This window comes from Cololabis saira, chromosome 3, assembly GCF_033807715.1.
Source record: "Cololabis saira isolate AMF1-May2022 chromosome 3, fColSai1.1, whole genome shotgun sequence".
Classification (NCBI taxonomy): domain Eukaryota; kingdom Metazoa; phylum Chordata; class Actinopteri; order Beloniformes; family Belonidae; genus Cololabis; species Cololabis saira.
The window spans coordinates 17434360-17456031 of record NC_084589.1 but is presented as its reverse complement, the minus strand read 5'-3'; the positions used below and the strand labels follow the sequence as shown (position 1 = coordinate 17456031).

The 21672-nt window shown below is 39.7% G+C and overlaps 1 protein-coding gene across 1 annotated transcript in view; it reads right to left on the bottom strand.

The window, feature by feature from the left end:
* Positions 1–2146: 2146 nt before the first annotated feature.
* LOC133426445 (CUB and sushi domain-containing protein 3-like) overlaps positions 2147–21672 on the bottom strand; it is a 289442-nt gene continuing 269916 nt past the window's right edge. The window contains exons 63-70 of the mRNA XM_061716381.1: positions 21508–21619; positions 10923–11102; positions 10602–10667; positions 9161–9319; positions 8746–8858; positions 7997–8084; positions 5305–5446; positions 2147–4647 (exon numbers count right to left, since the gene is read on the bottom strand). Of these exons, the coding sequence (XP_061572365.1) occupies positions 4488–4647; positions 5305–5446; positions 7997–8084; positions 8746–8858; positions 9161–9319; positions 10602–10667; positions 10923–11102; positions 21508–21619 (1020 nt within the window). The 3' untranslated portion in view covers positions 2147–4487. The remainder of the gene's footprint in view (positions 4648–5304; positions 5447–7996; positions 8085–8745; positions 8859–9160; positions 9320–10601; positions 10668–10922; positions 11103–21507; positions 21620–21672) is intronic.

Below are 21672 nucleotides of genomic sequence, written 5' to 3'. Positions count from 1 at the left end.
TTCAGTTAAGAAGTCAGAATTTTTGCCAGTGAATTCTGGCAAAAAATCAGATAACATCTGACATACAACACTGGTTTATCCAATGCATTGTGGTGACACAAATCAGTATTTCCTATATTCTTAAGAAGAAATGGATGTCATTTTCTCTGGAAAAAGACACAAAAAAAAAGACCGTTATGTATATGCAGACTGTTATCAGCAACAAGTCCAGAAAATAAATTATCTATTAAAGACATTTTTTTTTTTAGGTACATCCATACATTTTTGACAACACAATACAAAATCACAGTACGTTTGCACTACCAAAGCATAGCTGAGGAATAGGCTCATGGGGAGACTGAACTATACTGCCTGCATGAGAAATGAGAATGTGAGGAGAAATTGGAGGTGAAACATGTTGCATCACCAATAGTTGCAGGTAGGATTGGATAAACCCATAAAACGCTCAACTCTTTGGGATCTTATATGCCTGAACATTATTTAAAGGGCACCTATTATGAAAAACACATTTTCTACATAAAGTGGTCTCCCCTCACCCTGACAACACCGAGAAGGAGGAAAGCAACCAAATTCTGCAGTGTCTGTACAGCCGCCCGGATGATCCATCAGTGTGATGTGGCTTCTACGAGCCGTTCAGATTCTGCTCCCTTTCGCCCACAACTAACTCCGCCGGAGCTTCCGCCATTTTTTCGTAGCGGTGTATCGCGTCATTCAGGCAGCCAATCAGCATAAAGCCTCATTATCATAGCCTCCCCGCCCCCTCAGAATCCCTCATAGATAATGAGGTTAGAGAATGGGATGCTAAAGACATGGCTCAGAGACTCAATTTGTAATTTATTTATTAGATGCCATAATAGGTCCCCTTTAAGTGTAACAAGAGCAAATGATAACATTACTGTATAGTGTAACAGTTTACTGCTCCAACATTTTTTTTTAATGTTACAGGTTATTATTTATTAATTAAGTTCTGTGCTTGTGAGGGTTTTTTCTCCAGGTACTCCGGCTTCCTTCCATGGTTCAAAAACTTGTACGTTGAGTTAATGGATGAATTGCCTGTAGGAGTGAATGTGAGTGTGTGTGATTGTTGGTCTGTGATGGACTAGCGACCTATCCTGGTTGTGCCCCTGCCTTTCGTGTGCTAGCGCTCCAGCACACTCCTGTTACCATGAAATAGATTAAGCTGGTATAGAAAATGGATGAATGGACGTTGCAGGCCTGAAAAGCAAAAATGGTTGTGACAAAAATTACAGCCACTGTATGTAGAAATTCCACCTCTGACCATATGGGGTAGGATATCAAGAGAGTCCATGTGTCAGCACCTGGAGGGTGGTAGTACCAGTATTACCAGACCTGCAGCACCATCACCACTATTCGGTATTGTCAGTGGCTATTTTTTCAACACAGTGGATCTGTATACTCCCGTGTTTCTTGAAGTTTTACTACATAAAGTAGCAACCCAAGTTTTTCAATTTTGTGTTGAATAGGAATGTATTGCATGTCATTCATGGTTGATTTTTTTTAGCACATGCCTCCATATTCTATTTCCCACCATAAGTGGTCAGTTTAAGGGATATAAAACAAAACAAAAAAAAAAAGATTGTAAATATTGCATGCATGGTAAAGTTCCTTCAAATGTCATCTCATTTTTTCTGCTTTTCTTGAGTAAATATCACAGTCACACAAAATGAAGCTCCCTGGAAACAAGGACAGCACTGAGGAGCAAACAACAACATTTTGTCTCCTCTTGAATGTGTGAAGATGCAGATAACAGCACATGAATACGTTCTACCACTTCCTTTAAAAAAAACATAAAACAACACATATTCAACAAGCTATTAGTTGCTGTTTAAAATGATTAATGATCAAATTGTGCTTGGTGTTGTGCAGTACCCTGGACTTGGATCACATTAGTAACAACGCTGGCTAAATGCTGCCAGTCCTCTGCTAAACACATGGAAACTTCCCTGAAATATAAAAAACTGAAGCAACCTGCAGAGATCATCAATTCTCCAAGAACAGAACAGCAACACAAGTCAATCATTTTATGTTTTTTATATAAATTAACGATTTATACATTGCTGATAAAGTAAAAATACAAAATTTTTTTGATCTTACATGACATTTACATGTGAAATTTTTACACAACATATTTAATAACTTACAAATGCTTCATCTGAATAAAAAATATATCTCTTTACAAAATTTTTGTAATATGTACATTTTCATATACACCTGTTCTTGAATGAGATAACAATTGTGTGGCACATTTAAAAGCGTTCTACTCTACTCTGCAGTCTCTGGATGGGAGACTGACTGTATGCCGCTTGTACCAGATATTTTTCTTTCCCCATCCATAAGAAACGTGAAGTCGCAAAATCTCTTACATATTGATAACACAAGACATCTTCCCAAAGAGTGCCATCGAGTATCAAAAATGTATAAATGTACAAAATGGAATAGCAATGACAGGAATCAACATAGTGGTACAAAGTACTATAGCAGCAATCGCTATACTGGATCACTTATTACCAACATGCACAGGTATGAAACTATGAGCTGCTTTTTGCCTCAACAATTAAACCATCTGACATCACTATGCTAAATCATTGCAAACTGTGCAGATAAGTTACACTAGTGTGCAGTTTTACTAATAAGTGTTACGTCTTCCTCAAAAACATGCCCACACAGTATTCAAGGCACTGCAATGATGTAGAAATGTGATGACAGTTTCAAATGTGTCTTTCATTTGTAAAATGTAATTGGTCGTGAATGGTGATGGATCATGTTCAAGTGTGCAAATTCTTTCATGTATACTGTACATTTGTTGGCAGAAGCTGATGTGTTTAAGACATTGAAATGACTATTAGTATCAGAAGGGTTTAACAAAATAGGCCGAGGCCGTGTATCTATCAATTGTCTAAGAGTAGGAGTACGGTTCATAGGTTTTCTGTCTAAGGCACGGTTTCCCAAAAGAATTAGATGACAACTAAGATTGCTCGGTTGGTGAAAACGGAGATGATTTAGTGGTTGGACTCACTTTGCCTTTAAGTTAATCTAAGATGGGGCAGACACGTGTACTGACATTTTATGAGCAGCAGGCAAGACTTTGAGCTTCATCTCACCTCAGATGGCCCTCTCATTTATCTTTGAGTCAACATCCAGACTTGAATTAACCTCTGGGAAACCTGGCCGGATGTAAGTTCTGTGCACTGCAAATATCTTCATCCCCGTCATTAAATAAAACTTGTAAAAATCAAGACACAGAACTCCTACTTTGAGATTCTTGATACATACAGGCACAAGGCGGGGGTTATTCACTCCAAATTTGGTTCATTTGGGACCCAAAATATTTCTGAGCTTTTTTTTAAAAAAAATAAAAAGAAAGAAAGAGGAAAAAAATAATACAATCATATTAAGAAAATAGACTTAAATAAATTGAGCTCAGTTTAGCTAGAGCCATCAAATAAATCCCCACATGACCAGTAGAAGATGCTCCAATGAGTCTCCCAGGCTTGTTAAGTATTTAAATAGTCATGCTCAACAAAAATTTCAATCCACAACAAATAAATTGCACCCACTTGATAATAAACTCTATTGTAGACTATATCTCTGTTGAAGAAAATATACTCTGCTGTTTTCAGAGAACTTGTAACAATAAAAGCCCTAGCGTTCCCAGTGGCACTCGAAGAATTGCACTGCATTTCCGTAGCCTACATAAATTCATGGCCATATATTTCAACAGTAAGAGGTACCATCCAATTAAGAGGTATAATTGACCACATAACTTTGAACAGACTTCAGCGCCAACACAATTCAAAGAGAGGCAGTTTCTTTCTTCCTTTTTTTCTTTTTTTTTCACTCCGTTTTTGCTACTTCAGCTCCTCTTCCACACCCTGCTGCTCGGAAAATAGAATATAGATTACATTGATTAGCTCAGAGTTGAGACGCTCCTCTTCTTTGTAATAGAAAATAATTGTCATCAGGAAAGAAACAAAGGGGAGGAAAAAAACAGTTTTGATATGGGCTTTTTCTTTGAAAAGAAAAACATTACATTTTTTATTTGGCATGGTAAAATAAACCCTCCATATTTATACTACAGAGCATAAAATACTCCATTTTAACTATATGCCAGAGGCTCTTTTCTTTAAGGAGCCAACACTCACAGAGTGCAAAAAGAAAAAAAAAAGAACACTTCTCCACCAGACTGTGGGAAGCGTTCAAAAAGATGTGGAACCGGCCCCTTCCTCCCCCTTTCATTTTTTTTTTTTACCTTCTGAACGCTATTGATTTCAGCTACTTTAATTGTTGCTGAAAGTGTGCTTTCTGTTTTTGAACAAATCTGTGTCTTTGCTGAGAAAAGCTGAGATTCTTTTTTATATATATATATATATTTCAAGTGAAGACAAAAGAAGGAGAAGTTGCAATTCTTCACCCATCGTGTGTTTCTTCTTCTTCTCCCTAGGTGCTTCCATCACGCTCGGCAGACATCAAACCATGGTGCAGATGGTGTTGAGATTGGGGTCGAAGCGGACGACTTTCCCCTCAGCAGCCTTCGTGTTTGTGTTGTACATGGGGTTCTCGAATGTGGCTTGTCCATTATTGTTCTCATGGACGGAACAACCTGTATACTGCGCTTTATCGGTTTTTCTGTTGAGGTTAAAAAAACAAAAAAAAGAGAGACAGGAGATTGCATGTAAGCTGAAAGAGAGAGTTCCAATTATCTCCACTCCTTCCAGTCACATAAACATGTTTCCATTATCTCGGAGTGGACGGCTGCAAAAGGTAAATGAGACTGTGTGGTAATTACTGTCGAAAAGAGCGGTCAGACGATCTCTGGCAGCTAACTTAATGAATGCAAAATTTGCACGCCACACACTCATGTATGCATGTATGCTCGTGGGGTTGTCAGTTGAACCAAACCGGAATGTGCTCATCTGTACACAACACACATGCATCCAAAACCTAAAACAATGCATATGATATTAGAGATGTTATCTAAAATGGTCTCATGTATGCCACTGTGGGATTCAGTTTGGATATTAATAACATGGCTTACGTAAACATTTCATCATGCTTTGAAATCTCTTAAAAGTATGCTACATTTGCATTGAGAAGCCAAATCTCAGCACAGCAGTCTATGGAGATCATCCCCAGATTCATGTATAGCAAACATACATGAAAGCACAAACATAACTCTGGGTTTCAAAAATGATTTTGCCATCAGATCGCTTGTAAACAGATAAAACCTTTGAAAATATACAAAATTCAGGTTCTGAGATTTTTTTTGTCTGAGGCCCAACATACCGCTGCTTGTAGAGATAAAACCCGAGGCCAGCAAAGATGAGAGCAAAGAAAGGCACGAGGATAGCCACGGCAACAGAACTGCTGTTGGTGGAGCCGTTGGTTTCAGGATCAGTGAAGGTGACATTTTCTCTCAGACTCAAACCTGGAGAAAAGAAAAACATGTTGCATTCATCTAGAGAATATTTACAGTAGTCCATGTGCAATAGTTAATAGTTACACTTGCAGAGAAAAGCGACAGAACAGAAGCACAATCTACTGATACAGAGAAATATATCTGCTGGTGGTGATGACAACAGTGACTATGAAGAAGATGTGCGAGACGCAGCAGGCACTCCGATAATCATCACTGAGACCGTGATGATCTGGGTGAAGACAGCGGTGATGATGAGCACAAAGAAATTAAATACAATGATGCTGAAGGGGATAATAAACATGATTGATGAAAGCGGCTGAATGAGAGGATGACTAACAACGAATCCAAGGAACTGCACATGTGTGTGAACGATGCCATGGGAGCCAACTGTGTTATTAGAAAGCACAATTTCCAAGATGGTAGTAGACATTGCTTGAAAGAAACACAGGAACCAGTCTGGCTTCAGTTTGGATTTTGTAAAAAAAAGTAGAAAAAGAAACTCCAGCATGGTATTATCAGTTGCAGAGAACCTTTTATTGGTAGAAATTTGGATTTTAGAGTCAAAATAGAAAATGAGCAACATGACAACAGGCAACGCAACGACTGGCAAGAATGTACAACTCCGTAATGTCCTATAATCTCTCTCTTTCTTGCTCCCTTTCTCGTCATCTCAACCCCCAAACTGGTCAAGCAGATGGTCATCCTCCCTGAGTCTGGCTCTGCTGGAGGTTTTTTTTTGCTTCTTTTTGACCCTGTTAATTAGTTTTTCTCTCCACTGCCACCCTGAACCTGCTCAGAATGAGAAATTGCAGTGCAGATTTAGTGCAGTCTGTTGGGTTTCCGTTTTTTAGGAATGATATGATATGAATTTTGAGGCTGTTCTCTGTTGGAACAAATCTGATTAAGTGATTTATAATGAAGTGAATTGAATTATAATTTTTGACTAAATTGAATTGCACTTAACTGGGCCATATTAAACATTTTCTTCTCTGTAAAGTGCCCTGAGATAACATTTGCTGTGAACTGGTGCTACACAAATAAAGTGAATTGAATTGAAATGAATTAAATCCCTCGAAATGGTCACAGGGTCAACCCTCTCGGGTGCACAAAAAAAACAACAAAAAAACTGTTAAGTTGCTATTTAACATAAATTGAAAATCAGACGTGAAGTGGACATCAGAAATGATGCTTGGACACGGGCGTCTCTAATATAAAGGTCCAAGCCTCTGAGGGCTTTTTTCTTTCCTTGCATAATGTTCAATGCTGCATAGGAAAGGTCTGCAAGGTCTGCAAATTTATCAACAACACTATTTGCATAATGTTGCCTAATGCTTAGTTTTGCATGCCTCCAACACAGCACTATCCGCTGCCTCACAGGCCACCTTCTGACCAATTAGAGCAGACTGAGCCCAATGCACCCAAAGCTTTTGTAATGCAAATTAAGAGCCTGAAACACAAGAGATTGGTCTGAAGATAAGGGCTAAAAAGGTGAAAAGACTGAAAACTATTTTGCACATTACAAAAAAACTGTACTCAGTGAGCCAGGGGAACTTATATCAAGGCAACCTTCACACTATACTAATTTAAAAAATAATAATCGTATGGATTCACATTTAATTAAACAACCAAACAGTAACCAAACTCGCTCACAATGCTGCCTGCATCTTTTCTGGATGCACTGAGCCTAAACTGATGGAGAGCTGAGGATCACTGGTAACATCTACCTTCTGCTGTGATCATTTAACACCTGCAAGTGTCGCCAACCCTTTCACAAACCCTCACCAAACACAATTTGGATTAACAGACAAACCGCTGCCCTTGTGACGGGTAACTGGTGGGTGGGCTCTTCCTTTGCTGCCTTTAATCCTCATATCACACCAGCATCATCTGGTTTAATACTGCTGGTACTTCATATCTGGGAAATGATTTGAATATTTCTCCATCAGAAGCCTGGGTTTTTGATTTGACAAATGAATTGTTTGATTTGGTTAAGGCAAATTCAATTCTGTTCGCCCACTTAGTGCAGTTCAGGGGAGCTGGTCCGCAGGAGTCAATCCACCTCAGCAGACTCCTGCTTTTAGAGATTATTGCTCATTCTTAGTCCGGATTTTATATTATTCGCAAATGATTTCATCATTCACATATGTCTGGGAGGTTGACATTTTTGAGTAGGCAAATCTCAGAGGGCGTCTTTATTGCTGCCAAACTTCAAAGAGAAGAAAACTAAAACAGAGGGTTTCATATAGAAAGTGATGACAAGCTGCAGTAATCTACAGTATTATACAAATCCCTCTGAAATATAACACTGGACTTGCGCTGGTTAAATTAGGCCTTCAGGCAATCACATGCAAACGTCCACCAAGTTATGACTGCAAGTATCAAACACTTTTTTGCAGAGCAGTGCTCAACCATCTTCACGAAGTAATAATAATAATAATGAGAGAACTTGATTTGTGGCTTTATATAATATCACTTTCTTCCTTCTGTAGTGATGTATGGGGGATGAGGATGAGCGAATGAAAATAATGAGGCTTTTGAGGCATTTTAATGGGTGCTTACCAAGTCGCTGTAGTCCAAACTGTCCGTAGTCTTTACCCTGTATGAATCCCTGGAACACGTAGCTGCCGCCCTCAGGCTCAGCAGAAACCTGGTACAGACACAGAAACGGAGCTCGAGAAACAGTACACGTCGTCTCCGCTGCAAGGGTACAAAGTGTTTCTGATGGCAGCTGTGAGAGCGTCACATCTATTCCACAGAACCTCAAAAGCTACGGAGATACTGTATTTAGTTCGACAGCCGACACATTGTGTTATTTTACAATTGAAAATATAACCTTTTGTTGTTTTTTTTTTCGTGTGAAATTCTCCTCCACAACAGAGACTGTGCAGTAGCTATCAATAGCTCACGGATGAGCAAACACCTGTCACAGGCTGCTATGAAGTAAAGTTTGTTAAAGACTGTAATTTATTATTGCTGCAAAAATATGTGAAGATTAATGAAGACTAAAAATGATCTGCAGCCCTGCCAGGTCTACCCACCGTCAAGCGCATGCCTGAACCCATTCAGCAGGTTGAAACAGCAGAAACATGAATATATTGAAGTGTAGTAACAGGATTGTTTGGTGTGTGTTATGATTTGATGATATTATAATAATGAGGCTGCTTTCACATAGTTCCGTTTCCTCCAACTGTAATCTTAACATCTTTCAAGGCTGACAAAGCAACACAAAATAAGCCCAGATAAAATGAAAAAGAGTTACAGCTCTTTAATTTTGTATTTTTAAAAGGATCAGTCCCGTGTATACTCACAAATCCATCCATGGCCCAGGTCTCGTCAGTAATCCTGCTCAAGGAGCTGTGGGCCAGTGCTCTCATCTGGTACAGCAAAAGCATTAAGCGTGCCTCCTGGCGTTTGTAAACTCCTACATGGCAATGGACAAAGAGGAAAAAGAGAAATTATACAAGTTATAAAAAAAGAAGCAGAGAGATCTAATAAAAAAAGAAGGAAAAACAAGCAAGGAAAAGAGAGACTTGAGTGGGCTAATTCATCAATCCTTAAAGCCAATACTTAATTTCCAGCCCCATGCATGAGATAATTTGGTGATTGACTGACTGACACGAGGAACCCTCGGAATAAATGGAAGTGACATGCAGAGGTGCTGGGGGAGGAGAGAGGAGGAGCAGGGGAGGAAGTAAAGGACAGATGATTTATGAAAAGACTCACCAGAGAGCAGAAACTCTATGCTACTGTCTGTTAAAGTTACGTTGACTTTTCCAGTTGTAGCATTAAAGCTTGTGACGGTCAAACTCATCGGCTGCTTCTGGCCCTTGTAGTCGTAGGAGCCCTTCCAGACGAAATCCGTGGCGAACACATCGTCAGGAACTGAACGAAAATAGAAAATGACCAGTGAAGAAACACAAGCAAAGCAAAGGTGTCTGACGTAAATATGTTTTAAATCACCGATTTCAGCTAAAACTGGATACTTGCACTCACACTGCAAAATGATAATTAGATATCCAGTGGAAGAAACATATCAAGTCTGATCATCTTTTCATTCAATTTGAATTATTAGACAATCCTGATATGCTTTGACAATCTCAGTTTATGATAATTAAACACACTCTGAGTGAGATAACTCAAGTCTGGCACTGTGAAATCAGCAAAACGTTCACATAATTTGGTAATGATCAAACTCTTTTTATCTCTTATTACAGCTCAACCGTTATCTGCACGTAATTATCTATTTGGAAATGAGAAGTTCACTGACTGACTGTAATTAATCACCAAAAATAAACTCTGCTATATTCAGAATAATCCAATGTTGTTTTGATTTGTAATTGTTCAGAGGTTTGGTAGATTAGTTTTATGTCTGTACGTGTTAGTGACTAGTTAAACACTTAAACACATAGTTAAACACTATCATTACTACATCAGTATTGTGCTAACAGCGGCTGATTACCTGGTAACGTTTGTAATGTAGGACATTTCACTGTCCATTCAAATGTTAACATGTAATCAGCATTAAGCAAAAAGCCTGTTGAATGGGTATTTGGTGAAAAGGTTGAAGATTTAAAAAAGAAAAGCAGAGAAGAATCCTCTCCCCAAAAAAAATCAAGAATCTAGTACTGAAAACACAGATTTCATTTTAGGCACTATTTAAATCTAATTATCTGGAACTTTAAATAAAAAAGTAACAAAATGGAAATGTGTCTTAATGTCTGACAATGCTCCCTGAAGACAGAAGCAGAACCTTTCAGAGCAGTAATTGCTCACTTTGGATTGTCCACAGTTTCAAATATGGAAATTGAAAAGAGGAATGAAAGAGAAGTTATGTCACAATTCACCAGGGTCTACTGCTTTCCTCTTATTATCATTACTTTCCTCTTCTAAACTTCTAACCTGTTGACATTGAGGTAAAATAACGTGTAAATGAATGAGATGTGCAGATGTATTATCTTTATAAGACATTACATTAAACTATCTGGCCAGGCAGAGACAGCTGCAGTCCGTGAAGTTAGTGGAGGTTTTAGAGGAAATAGTGAATTTTGTTCGATTCAAGATTTAACTCGATGTGTGGACTGATCTTGTTCTCATCAAAAGACGGATCTGAGAACGACAGTTTCTCTGTCTATTTGCTGAGAGACTCATATGTTTTAATGCTCACCCATTATTTTAGGGCTTGGTGTCCCAGGTGCAGATTTGACATTTTTCTCTGCAGATTTGGATCCAGCTGCAGGATAAAAGAAATATGCATGTCAAAAATAAATGTGGTGCTTCACAGCAACAAGCATGTGAGAGCATACTTATAGAAACTGGCTCATAAAACAGTGTGCTCAAAGAAAGCATGCCACTTCACCCTTTTACGCACATTACTCGCATGCCAAACCCACGACATTTATTCAAATCCTTCCTTTGGGATATTTTAACTTTTACTTCATCACACTCTCCACCATCTGCCCCCCGAAGACCTCTACCGAGAGCGTACCTCTGCACACAGGCACCTTGCCAGTCCAGCTGCCATCGGAGCGGCAGACGCGATGCTCGGAGCCCCCAGAGAGGAAGTAGCCCGTCTGACAGGTGTACACCAGGGTGTAACCGTACGAGGGCAGGTCCAGGCCGATGACGTCACTGTTGGCCGGGCTGCGTGGCTGTCTGCAGGCGTGAGCTGGAGGGCAAGGAGAGGGTAAATGTGTTGGTACACACACAAACTTCTAAACATATAATTACACAGTCACTAAGGAAGAGGAAGGACTGGGAGGTTAATTGCTTACTGTTATACATCTGTGCTGGTGCTTTTTATTCCTGATTTTTATTTTCCCATCTACCATCCTGTTGCTATTGTTGTTTTTGCACCAAAATAAAAATACATTGTTTAAAGGTGCACAAAAAGTGAATGGGACATAGTTTTGGGGTACATAAATGTAAATAAATAAAAAGACCATAGACATTGTTGATTGAAAGTACATTAAAATGCTGTGGACTGAAAGTAGTTTAATGTTTCAAATAAACTCGCTACAATGCAAAAATGTATGCAAATCACCACCAAAAGTACTCCAGGACTGAAAATTCAAGCTGCAAGCCATAAACAATAATGTGAAAATAGCTAAATAATTTTGAAGCTTGGGAGTGAAAGAAAGCGTTGCCAGCTATCAAATGCGAGACAGCCGCACATGAGTTTCAGTCCCAAATTGGTCCTTCATGCTTTCTTGATGACATTAGTGGCAATAGGATGTGGAAAGGAAATGCTAGGATGAAACTCAATTTTCAAGAGTTTATGAAAAGAGATATATTATGCACAAGTAAATGAAGGAGAATCCTCTGGTTGAATAATACTTCTTGTGTTTGGTCTAACAAAACTACATAAACATGGGCTTGTCTGCAGACATCGCTCATGCTCCTGCCGGTCAAACTTGAAGATGCAGCAGAAATCCAGCATGGTGCTTGACTAATTCATTTTTTACATATTTGCAACAGTGATGCAACAGTTGAGATTACATCAAGAGAGGGATGGGAAAAACTATGTAACCCAATACTGTCTTTGGGTTTGCATTTAGAATTTGTAGTAGTGGGCAGATCGATCATGAATATGGATAATATCGATGCCAATGTTATCGATCGGTTCCATTGTACTAAGACTGATACTTCAGTTTCTCTCCTGCATGCTCTGCAGAGAGTTCATCAAAGAAGTGACTCGGCTGTCTAAGTGCCGCTGTTTCAGGTGTCTCCTGTCATGGCGCAGCAGGAACACTTTGCTCCTCCTCCCTCCATATATATATATATATATATATATATATATATATATATATATATATATATATACACCCACACATGTATATAAAAGAAAGAGAGAGAGAGATTCATACTAGTGTTAATGTGGTTATGCTCCATACAATAGCTTTGACATGTATCAATTTGAATAAATCAATAAATGTAATGAAATTGTTTTATTACTGTTCAGTGGTTCTAAACAAAAACTTTTATCAGTATAAGCGTTTTCTATTTTATTGTAAACTTTGCCCAAGTTCTTCCTTGGGTTTGAACTAATTTCCTAATCCAGAGGAAGAACTCCAAATTGCCATCAAAATTTGTTCAGATTTAGCAATTTGATGACGCATCCAACTTAATTAAAAGTATCTGTATTATCTTGATATCGTATCGGTATCACTGATACTGGCCCTGTACTTATGTGGTATAAGATCGATAACAAATCTTGCAATATCACATTCCACTATTGATCTGATACTTCATCTAAGTCACAAAAATAGACAAAAACGTTCTTCAGCTGATAACACGCAAACAAGTTTAATTTATTATGTTTTTATTTAATACACCCCCTAAACGTTCACAGTACTACCCTAAAAATGAATCCATTGATTAATTTTGTTAAATGAAAGTTAATTGCGGGCAGCTATTTGAACTTATGAGATAATTTTGAACCTGGGGTTTAGAGCTGCTTTAATCAAACTCAATTTAAGTTTGCTGCCCACATGGAGCATCTGCTGATGTGAACTGTGCTCTGCAAAAAGGAAATCGCTGAAAATCTCAAGAGTAGTTGATCTACTTAGGACTAGAAAGGGACACAAAGTAATCTTGTTTAGGCATTAGACAAAATGTTTAGAAAGGAAGACTGTGCATATTCTTCACAAAAGTGGGCTCCCAGCCAAGATTCAAATGGCACAATGTGGAAACATGTATAAGTAAGTATGTATAAAAATAAAGTCTTTCTTCACTGTCTGAACAGAAGCGTGTGTAATCCATTAAAATGACAAACTGTCAGCTCATGTCCAGAGTACAGTAGTCGCAGTGTTTGTAGATTGTGCGTACAAAAGACACTTAAAAGGCTGACAGACTGTTGTATCAAAGACAAGTCAGGTCCCTCATTGATTTCTGGTGAGGGTGTCATGTTTATTTACACTTCAAACAGTTCAGTAGGTATAACCGTGAGATCACACAAGACCTTAAAGGACACTTCTTCCCTTTCACACAACATGCAGTTTTCTTAGTTTAGGATCGGTGTCAGTGCTTTAGTGAAGGACAAAGAGAGACAAAGTGAGCACGAGGTTGCCGATGGCGTCCCATTAAAGACAAGTCACAGCCAAGGCTACAAAGTTAACTTCAGAATTGTTACACGGTTTTTCTTATGTTTCAATTCGTCTACTTCCTTCCTGGTGTTGATAATTTGGTGTTGAGCAGTACACAAAACACCAAAAGTATACAAAATAATCCTGGTGCGTTCATATACGAGTCCAAAGTTAGACCATTAAAGAATTGGATAAGAAGAACCCAGTCAGTGTGGCTATGAATGCAAAACACAGAAAGCTACTGAGCTGCCTAAATAAATAAATAAATTCACCACCATTGTCCTCTATGGTAGAGAAAACCTGATTACTGCACAATATGAATGTTAAAATGTCCTAAATTTTTCAGCTGTACGCTTGGTTATGAGTTTCTGTGTTGCAGACTTACAGAGGAAGTTAACTTCATTTAAAATATATCTCTGGATAAAGTACATATGACAGGTTGCAGCTTATAGTCCCCATAAACATGGTTATATTGCTTCATCAATGTCTATGCACTGTGCACTATATATGTATGTTAGTCAATTGAGAAATTTGAGGGCTAATTTTTAAAATAATGGGTAGGAGTATCTGGTGAACATCGTAGCAATAACAGCAGAGAGGCGAGTCAATGCATGTTTCAAGCCACTGCTTATGATGGAGTAGGGCCAGAGATCAGCTCCCGAGGTGCTGCACGCTGAACAGACATATATATCAGTCCAAAAGAAGGACAAAAAAAGAAAAAACTTGCTGAACATGATGCACCTAGAAAGTTAAGGACCTTGAAACATCCTGTCTTATGGATCGGTTCATGTTTACCAATGTGCAAATGTGGTTGCCGGGATGCTTTCCAGAATATCCTGAAGCAAAAAGGCTTCAGTTATCCTCTCAAAGACCATTCACTGTGGCTTAATGTACCACTTATGAGAATAAGTGAGAATATTCACAGTGATCACGTGTGTCATGTTATTGCAGACGCACGACCATAAAGTTGGTGTTGCATTCAACTTAATGTGCTCTGACTGAGTTTTCAGGGTAAATGCACTCCTTTTTCACAACATTTGCAGAAGTCCATTTTGAGCTTTGCCTTATATCATTTCTTGTTCTTGTTCAGCAACTATTAAATTCCTTTATTAATCCACTAAGCCTACAGTTCAACAAATAACATGGTCAAGTTTTGAATATTAATGTAGAGTATAGCAATTGAGTGACTCATTGTCTTGGCTTATGTTGCATTTTTTTTTTTATATTGCACAAGCATTAAGATACTGCAGCTGTAAAAATGTCTTATATTAAGCCGTTAAAACAACATCAGCTGGCTCTTCATTTGCATTTCCAAAATAATGTGTGCTACATTATTATGCGCTAGCTTTCCTCAGAGGATAATAAAGAGAAGTGGTGCTCAACAACTTGAAAGTGATGCAAAGAAAGTAAAACTTCAAAAGCTTTATATCCTTGTTCAGTAACTTATCTTGCATTCTGTTCATCTGTTTCTGGTAACCTCCATCTTACCTTTTTTTTTTCATAAATTGGGCCCCAGACAAGGTTTGTTTCTAACAGGACCATGCCACTTTACCCACGAGAAGATTTTAGCACACAGAAGTGCATGCAGAGCGTGCTCCTTCAGCCTGTGATGGTTATTTATCTGCATGGAGATCAAAGATGTCACGTGACAGAACTGCCGGTACCGTTCTAGTCAGGGGTTACCGATTCTCTGCCTGTAATACAATTACTAGGTGACTGCTCTATCCCATAATCAAGTTAAAGCAGCACAATGTAACTTTCAGCTTTTGTTGAGTTTGGCAGGCTCCTTTGGACAAAATCGGTAATGCTTTACCAGAAAGAACACTACATTTCCCATGAGCACCAGCGTGTACTGGCGGAAAACTCCTGTCCCCGTCGCTGCATTTGTTTTGATGAGAGAAGACGGGACGGACTTTCAAAACTACTTTTCTGTTTTCAGCTGTCGTTTGCAGGATGGATAGCGAAGAGGTAATGTACCTATTTTTGGCTAAACAATATAATATGACGATGTTGAAAAACAATAAGTTCAACTTGGTTTTATTAAGTTGTTTCAGCGAGATAATGTGCCCTACAAACTCATACGCTCTGCACCTTTTTCCTGTCACATTTTTTAGAGGGACTTTGTCATAAATTAGTAGTCCAACATACTTAGTGACCAAATAAAAAAATACTTTATAACGTGTGAATGAATGAATGAATGAATGAATGAATAAATGAATGAATGAATGAATGCCCATTCCTTATATTTTGCAGATCAGCCCTGCACAATTTTACAGTTCTCAGGAAAAATACTAGAACACAAGACGAATCCCCTGTATGTGAAAACATTCTAATTTTGATTCTTATTGAACATAGAATTGTTATGATACAAATGTAAATGTAGAGTTCTGTCTCTCTTGTCGGACATCCCTCCTCGTCTTTCATCTCACGCCCGCGAGTGAACGCTGGGCCAATGTTTATTCTTGTCCGGCATTTTTCTTGGCATTTTTTTTTTTTTTGTCCGGGCATTTAGCTTGTTACTCTCCCGCTTTCTTTTTTCGCCTCCTCCGATAAAACTTTCATTTTCTTCATTTTTTTCGCTGCTTCGGCCATGATACCAGCTTCTGCTGAGCTCTGCGCTCCCCGCCCCGCCCAGCTTTCGTCTCGACTACGAATCGGGAAGGAGGGGGAAGTGACGTATGCCGTAAAGCAGTCAAAGCCATAAAAAATGTGTAGTTTTTTAGTGTGGCAGGGTTCCTACCATGCACCTCCAAGTTACATAGTGCCAGTGAAGGCGATACAGACCCCTCAGACCATGACAGAGGTGTCATTAAACCTGTTGGCAGTTGATGTACCACCTTATATTAAGGTCAGGGGTGATAGTAAAAAAAAATCCTGAGCCTGAACTTTTTTTTCCCTGGGAGGTAAGCGAGCCCCTAAGCCAAGATATATGCCCCGATCAACACAATTGTCATTTTTTGTCCTCTTAAAGTGTAAGTCTGGTGTAAATTGACCCATGGTCCTGTTGTTCAAGCTCACCACATGCACCCCATAGAAAACAGAATGAGTAAATTGAACAACATAGGCCAGGGGTGTGATTCCCTGGGACAACATTTTGATAAATAGTTAATTAAATTGAATATTCTGATGACTTTTGTAGATTTTCCATATTTTTGTAGATATGCCTCCACGCTGCCAAACACACACAAACACAACCGCATGTGAAGCAGTAAATTGGCTTAGAATGGCCTATTTTACTGTCATGAGGAGGAAATATTGTAGAAAAACATTAATGTCCACACTAGTATAAATACAGGTTTGCATGGCCTCACAAAATGATGCAGTTTACAATGAGGTGGCAGCACTTATGATTCTAATGTAGGGCTGAACGATTTTTGAAAATAATCTAATTGCGATTTTTTTCCTCAATATTACGATTGCGATTTTATATGTGATTATTTTTTTTCAAGGTCCTGTTCTCATGTATTTTTCAACTACACAAGCAATAAATCAGTCTGTTTCAAGTAGATTTTCACTTGAAATAAGTAGAAAAATCTGCCAGTGGAACAAGATTTTTTTGCTTGTAATAAGAAGATAAATCTTGTCCCACTGGCAGATTGTTCTACTTATTTCAAGTGAAAATTTACTTGAAACAGGTGAAAATGGTCAAATAAGTTATTTTTCTGGTGTTATTTTTCTGGTGATGACTCTAAATGTTGAAATAGCAGTAAAACCACATTCGTTGATGAAATGACATAAGGGATGGAAAGGAGGGATGGCAGTTTTACAGGGGGGATGATTTGGACCATTTTTATTTCAGGGGGGGTGATTTGGACCGTTTTTATTTCAGGGGGGATGATTTGGACCGTTTTTATTTCAGGGGGGGATGATTTGGACCGTTTTTATTTCAGGGGGGGATGATTTGGACCGTTTTTATTTCGGGGGGGGGGGGGGGGGGTGCCATCACACCACCCCTCATCCCCCTTCAACTCGAATACTGCTCACACGGAACTCAGAACTTCTTCATAAATAACTAAAAAAATCCCAGAGAGAAAAAAAACACCAGCAAGCTAAAAAACAAACCAATAAAGCTCTCAGTTAACAAAACGAACCAGCAATAAACAACTAGCAGCCCCGCTGTTTAACCTCCTGATGAGCTGACGAGGCTGCAGGTGTGGTTTAAGCCTGATTTATGGTTCCGCGTTACAACAACGCAGACCATACGCCGTGGGTTACGCGAACGTCGGTGCACCCTACGGCGAAAGCTCTGCGTCGATTTAACGCGGAAGCATAAATCAGGCTTCACAGCGCAACTCACTGTGTGCCCGGCTCCTCGCCGACTCCGCGCTCATATATTTAATAAATTTATAAAGCCCATATATTTATAAAGCCTCACTTGGTCGAGCCCTAACGCTGTGGCCATGGTAGATTTAGGTTACACGCGGACACGCAGCACTGTTGACATTTCCCTGCCGGCTCTGCTCACTGCTCACTGGCTAAACAGTCCCCACACAAACAGTGTCCAGCGGCGCTACGTTCCGCCGCGCTGCGCTCCCAACGTTGTGTACGCTACTCACCGGTATTACGGTATATAAAAAAATCATATCATTAGAGAAATTTTCTCGCAAACACCTCGGTATGCCGGAAATCCGGCGTGACGCCGGAGCGCTATCACCCCTGTAAGGTGGAAAAGTTACATAGTGCTACTTTAACTTAAACTTGATCTGACTGCTGCTTTGTATCAAGATTCGTATAAAAATGGTGGCAAGAAAATGTTATTAAGAGGTCAGGGGCTGCAAACCGATTTGATTTTCAGTTTGACCTGATCAATAGGCAACTGGAAGATCACACATTTAGAAGTCAGACTCTTTTCTTTTTCCCATGTCACAAGAATTCATCATTTGCACGGACACCCACTCAAGCCCCTGGTAGCATCGGAAGGCTTCAGTTGCTGATTAAAGTGACACAAAGGACTTTTCATGTTAAAATGTCAGTTTCAATTTCATTGAAAGGAATATTTGATATTTTTTAAGAAGTGCTGTCTCACTCACTCGGTTTCCCTTCCCCACTATCAGCAAAAACCACCTACAGTGGACTCCCGCCCCGCTTGTTCCTTGCAATAACTGTGTACGGCAGTTATTGCTCTATATCAGACATCAACAACGAAGAAGCTGGCACATAGAGCTACAGTGGACATCACAGCAGGGGTGACTAAGAGACTCAAGAAAGAAGTGATGGAAGAGAAAATGAGAGAATGGAACAAGAGTAAATCTTGGACTCTGTCAAAAGTGGCTTAACCTCAATGCTTTCAGGGGGATTTGAAGCTAAAAACTGCAAAAGCTCATCCTCTGTCACTTTGAGGAGAGTCCAAAGCTATCAGGTTCTAATATATGTAAGAGATGCCAGAAAATGCAGCTTCTATGCTTAAAAAATGGTCCTCTAGAGATAAGCTTAATATTCCAAAATCCCAATTGTCTTACTTTAAGCAAATATATACCTACAAATGGGGTTAGAAAAATGTAAAAAATAGTATAGTATAAGACAGTCTTTTAATCTTCTTGAAACAAGGCATTTTTTTACTTTCTTAGAAACAAGATTTTACAGGGTATTACTTTTCCACGATCTGTGACAGCACAGTACATCAAAGAAGACGATGCTTACTACTCAGTTTTATGCTCAACATTGTAAACTAAGTTTACCATAAAAGACAGCTGCCACTTAAAGAGGCAATGATTTCCTACAATAAGAGTTACAGTAATTCCAGTTTGTCATAGGACAGCTCAACCCATATCCAAAACATAGCATTTTGCTGACAATGATGGTGTGTGTCAGGACCATCCACAAGACCTGAATCTGTGTGAATATGTGTGTGTGTGTGTTATCAGCTGAAAATTACTGGCATAAATTAGTATAAGCAAACACATGGACACTGATTTTTTCTGGACAAACAGGATGACAGCAACATGATGACTTGGCCATAAAACACAAAAAGTCCAATGAAAGTGTTGCACGTTCCCACATACCTCACAAAAATATATATGATGTCAATGAGTCAGTGTTATAGGGAAATAAAATATGGATTTGATGAATTATAAAATCAGTTTATTTGATAGGATATCTATGGAGGAGTTATTTAACAGCTACAGTGCATTTTTCAATAGTAAAAAAAAAGTGTTTGCTCAATTAATTTAAAAGGGTGACATCAAGCGTTGCTGAACTAAATCTTGGGTCTGTTGCATCGTGTTCAGAAGTCGGCAAAAGTTCAGGTTAGCAGGTGTCAACACAAGCGCCACTTGCAGCTACCCAGTCTGGTGTTTGTCAGTGAAATCGCACATGGGGGTGGGACTGTGTCAAAGCATCGGCTTTCTTGTAGACCTGGCAGGAAGACATTTAATTGGTTGTTTATTGTCACGATGAAGGCGTCACCCACAAGCAAATGATGCTGCAACACTCCTTTGAGAGTGCACTGTCAGCGAGCAAAGCCAATTTGCATAATTCACGTCTACCACGGAGTGCCAGCGACTATCTATGTCGTCGTTCGGTGCCAATAGCTCATCTATGACGAGTGAAAAAAGTCTCGTGGCAACAAGTGTCATCAGGAGCACGACCAAGCGCGAGGACCAGTGCCACTGACGTCAGGGGTTCCAGCATGGGGTCAGCCTCGTCTTATCCTTCCACTGCTTTACTGTCTAGACACTCCATATTCAAGTTTGGCCCCTCCGCTCTGGATCAGCGTGATCAGAGTCGGGGCAGGAGAGATTGGACTTTTACTAGTTGCAGAGCAAAGCAGTAAATCCGTGAAATAAAAACTTATGTAACAGTTATTTCACAGTGGTTGTGCTCTGAAGCCCAAATAAACACGCCCACGACTCCACAAAGCTGCGTGGGAAGGTGCTGCATTGCCAGATTTTATGTGAATGTCTCCCATTCCTTAATGCAGAGTGGAGGGAGCAGAGACGCGAGATAAGACGGGGAGGACTTCCTTTTTTTGTGAGTCTTGGCTGCTCCCCCCCGCCCGGGAGAATATTCTGTTTAATCTGCCTTCAAGTAAATTGTCTTTGCCTAATTGCAATGCCTGGACATGATATTTTTAGAATTACACAAACGGTAGCCTCCAAGATGACCCCAAAGTTAAACCAACGTGCCTCTAAACCAGCTGCTGCACATCTCAACCCTCACTGGAGCAAAATTTGTTTCAGATGATAGCCCTTGTTTCCGTTACATCTGCCTAATAAAGCATTGACTGAGTTTATGCACAATAAAAACACACCAAACACAAATTGAGGAGTTCGAAATCCCTTTAAGGGATCCCCTTCTACAACAAACACAGGCGCACAGATGAAGCTGTGCTGCAGAGCATATCAGCGAGAGAATGAGGGGTACGTGTTGTAATGTTTCTGTTCCTTCAGCATAAATGCCTGCAGGATCCAAGTGGGTGGCGCATCCTTATGAAGTCAAGATTAGAAATCTTAATTTGAATCCTCTTTTCCTCACAATGCTCAATGGTTTACTTTGCAAATGCTTCATAAAAAGGGAGATTGTGGTAAGATTTCAGAGGCTAATAGTTCCATGAGACATTCTTAAGCCGAGAGGGATTTCACTGAAGTACGGGATAACATCAAAACTTTGAGAGACACTTGTCTTGGATCAGGGTAGGGGATAAAGCGCAAAGCCCCGGTTTGATACTGGTCAACGGTTCAGGTAGTTCAGACAGAATGACAGTAATCAGGGTCTACGCTTCACTCTCAGAATGATGGCAGGTTGATTGGGGCGCGAGAAGCAATCTACAGGGAGGGCAGAGGTCATGGTGGGATTGAGCGAATAAGAGAAAGTTGGGATCGACAGAGGCAGAGTAAGCTTGGGTAGGAGGTGTGGGGTTGAGGACAAGTATAAAGAGAGTGTCTGAGCGGCCAGCGATGCGGATAAACAGTGACAAAAAGCCTGAAGGGTTAGTGAGGAGGAAAGAGCGACCTGAAGATACGGCGAGAGCATAAAGAACAAAATACTCACGGATACAGGCAGGCTGGATGCCAGTCCAGGTGAGATCTGGCAAGCACTGCCTTGTAGTGGAGCCCTGCAATATGTGTCCCTGCTGGCACTGGAAGTCTACTCTGCTGCCCACCTGGCCACAAACAGACAAATCACAAAGCGGAAGGTGTCAATATACAATGATGC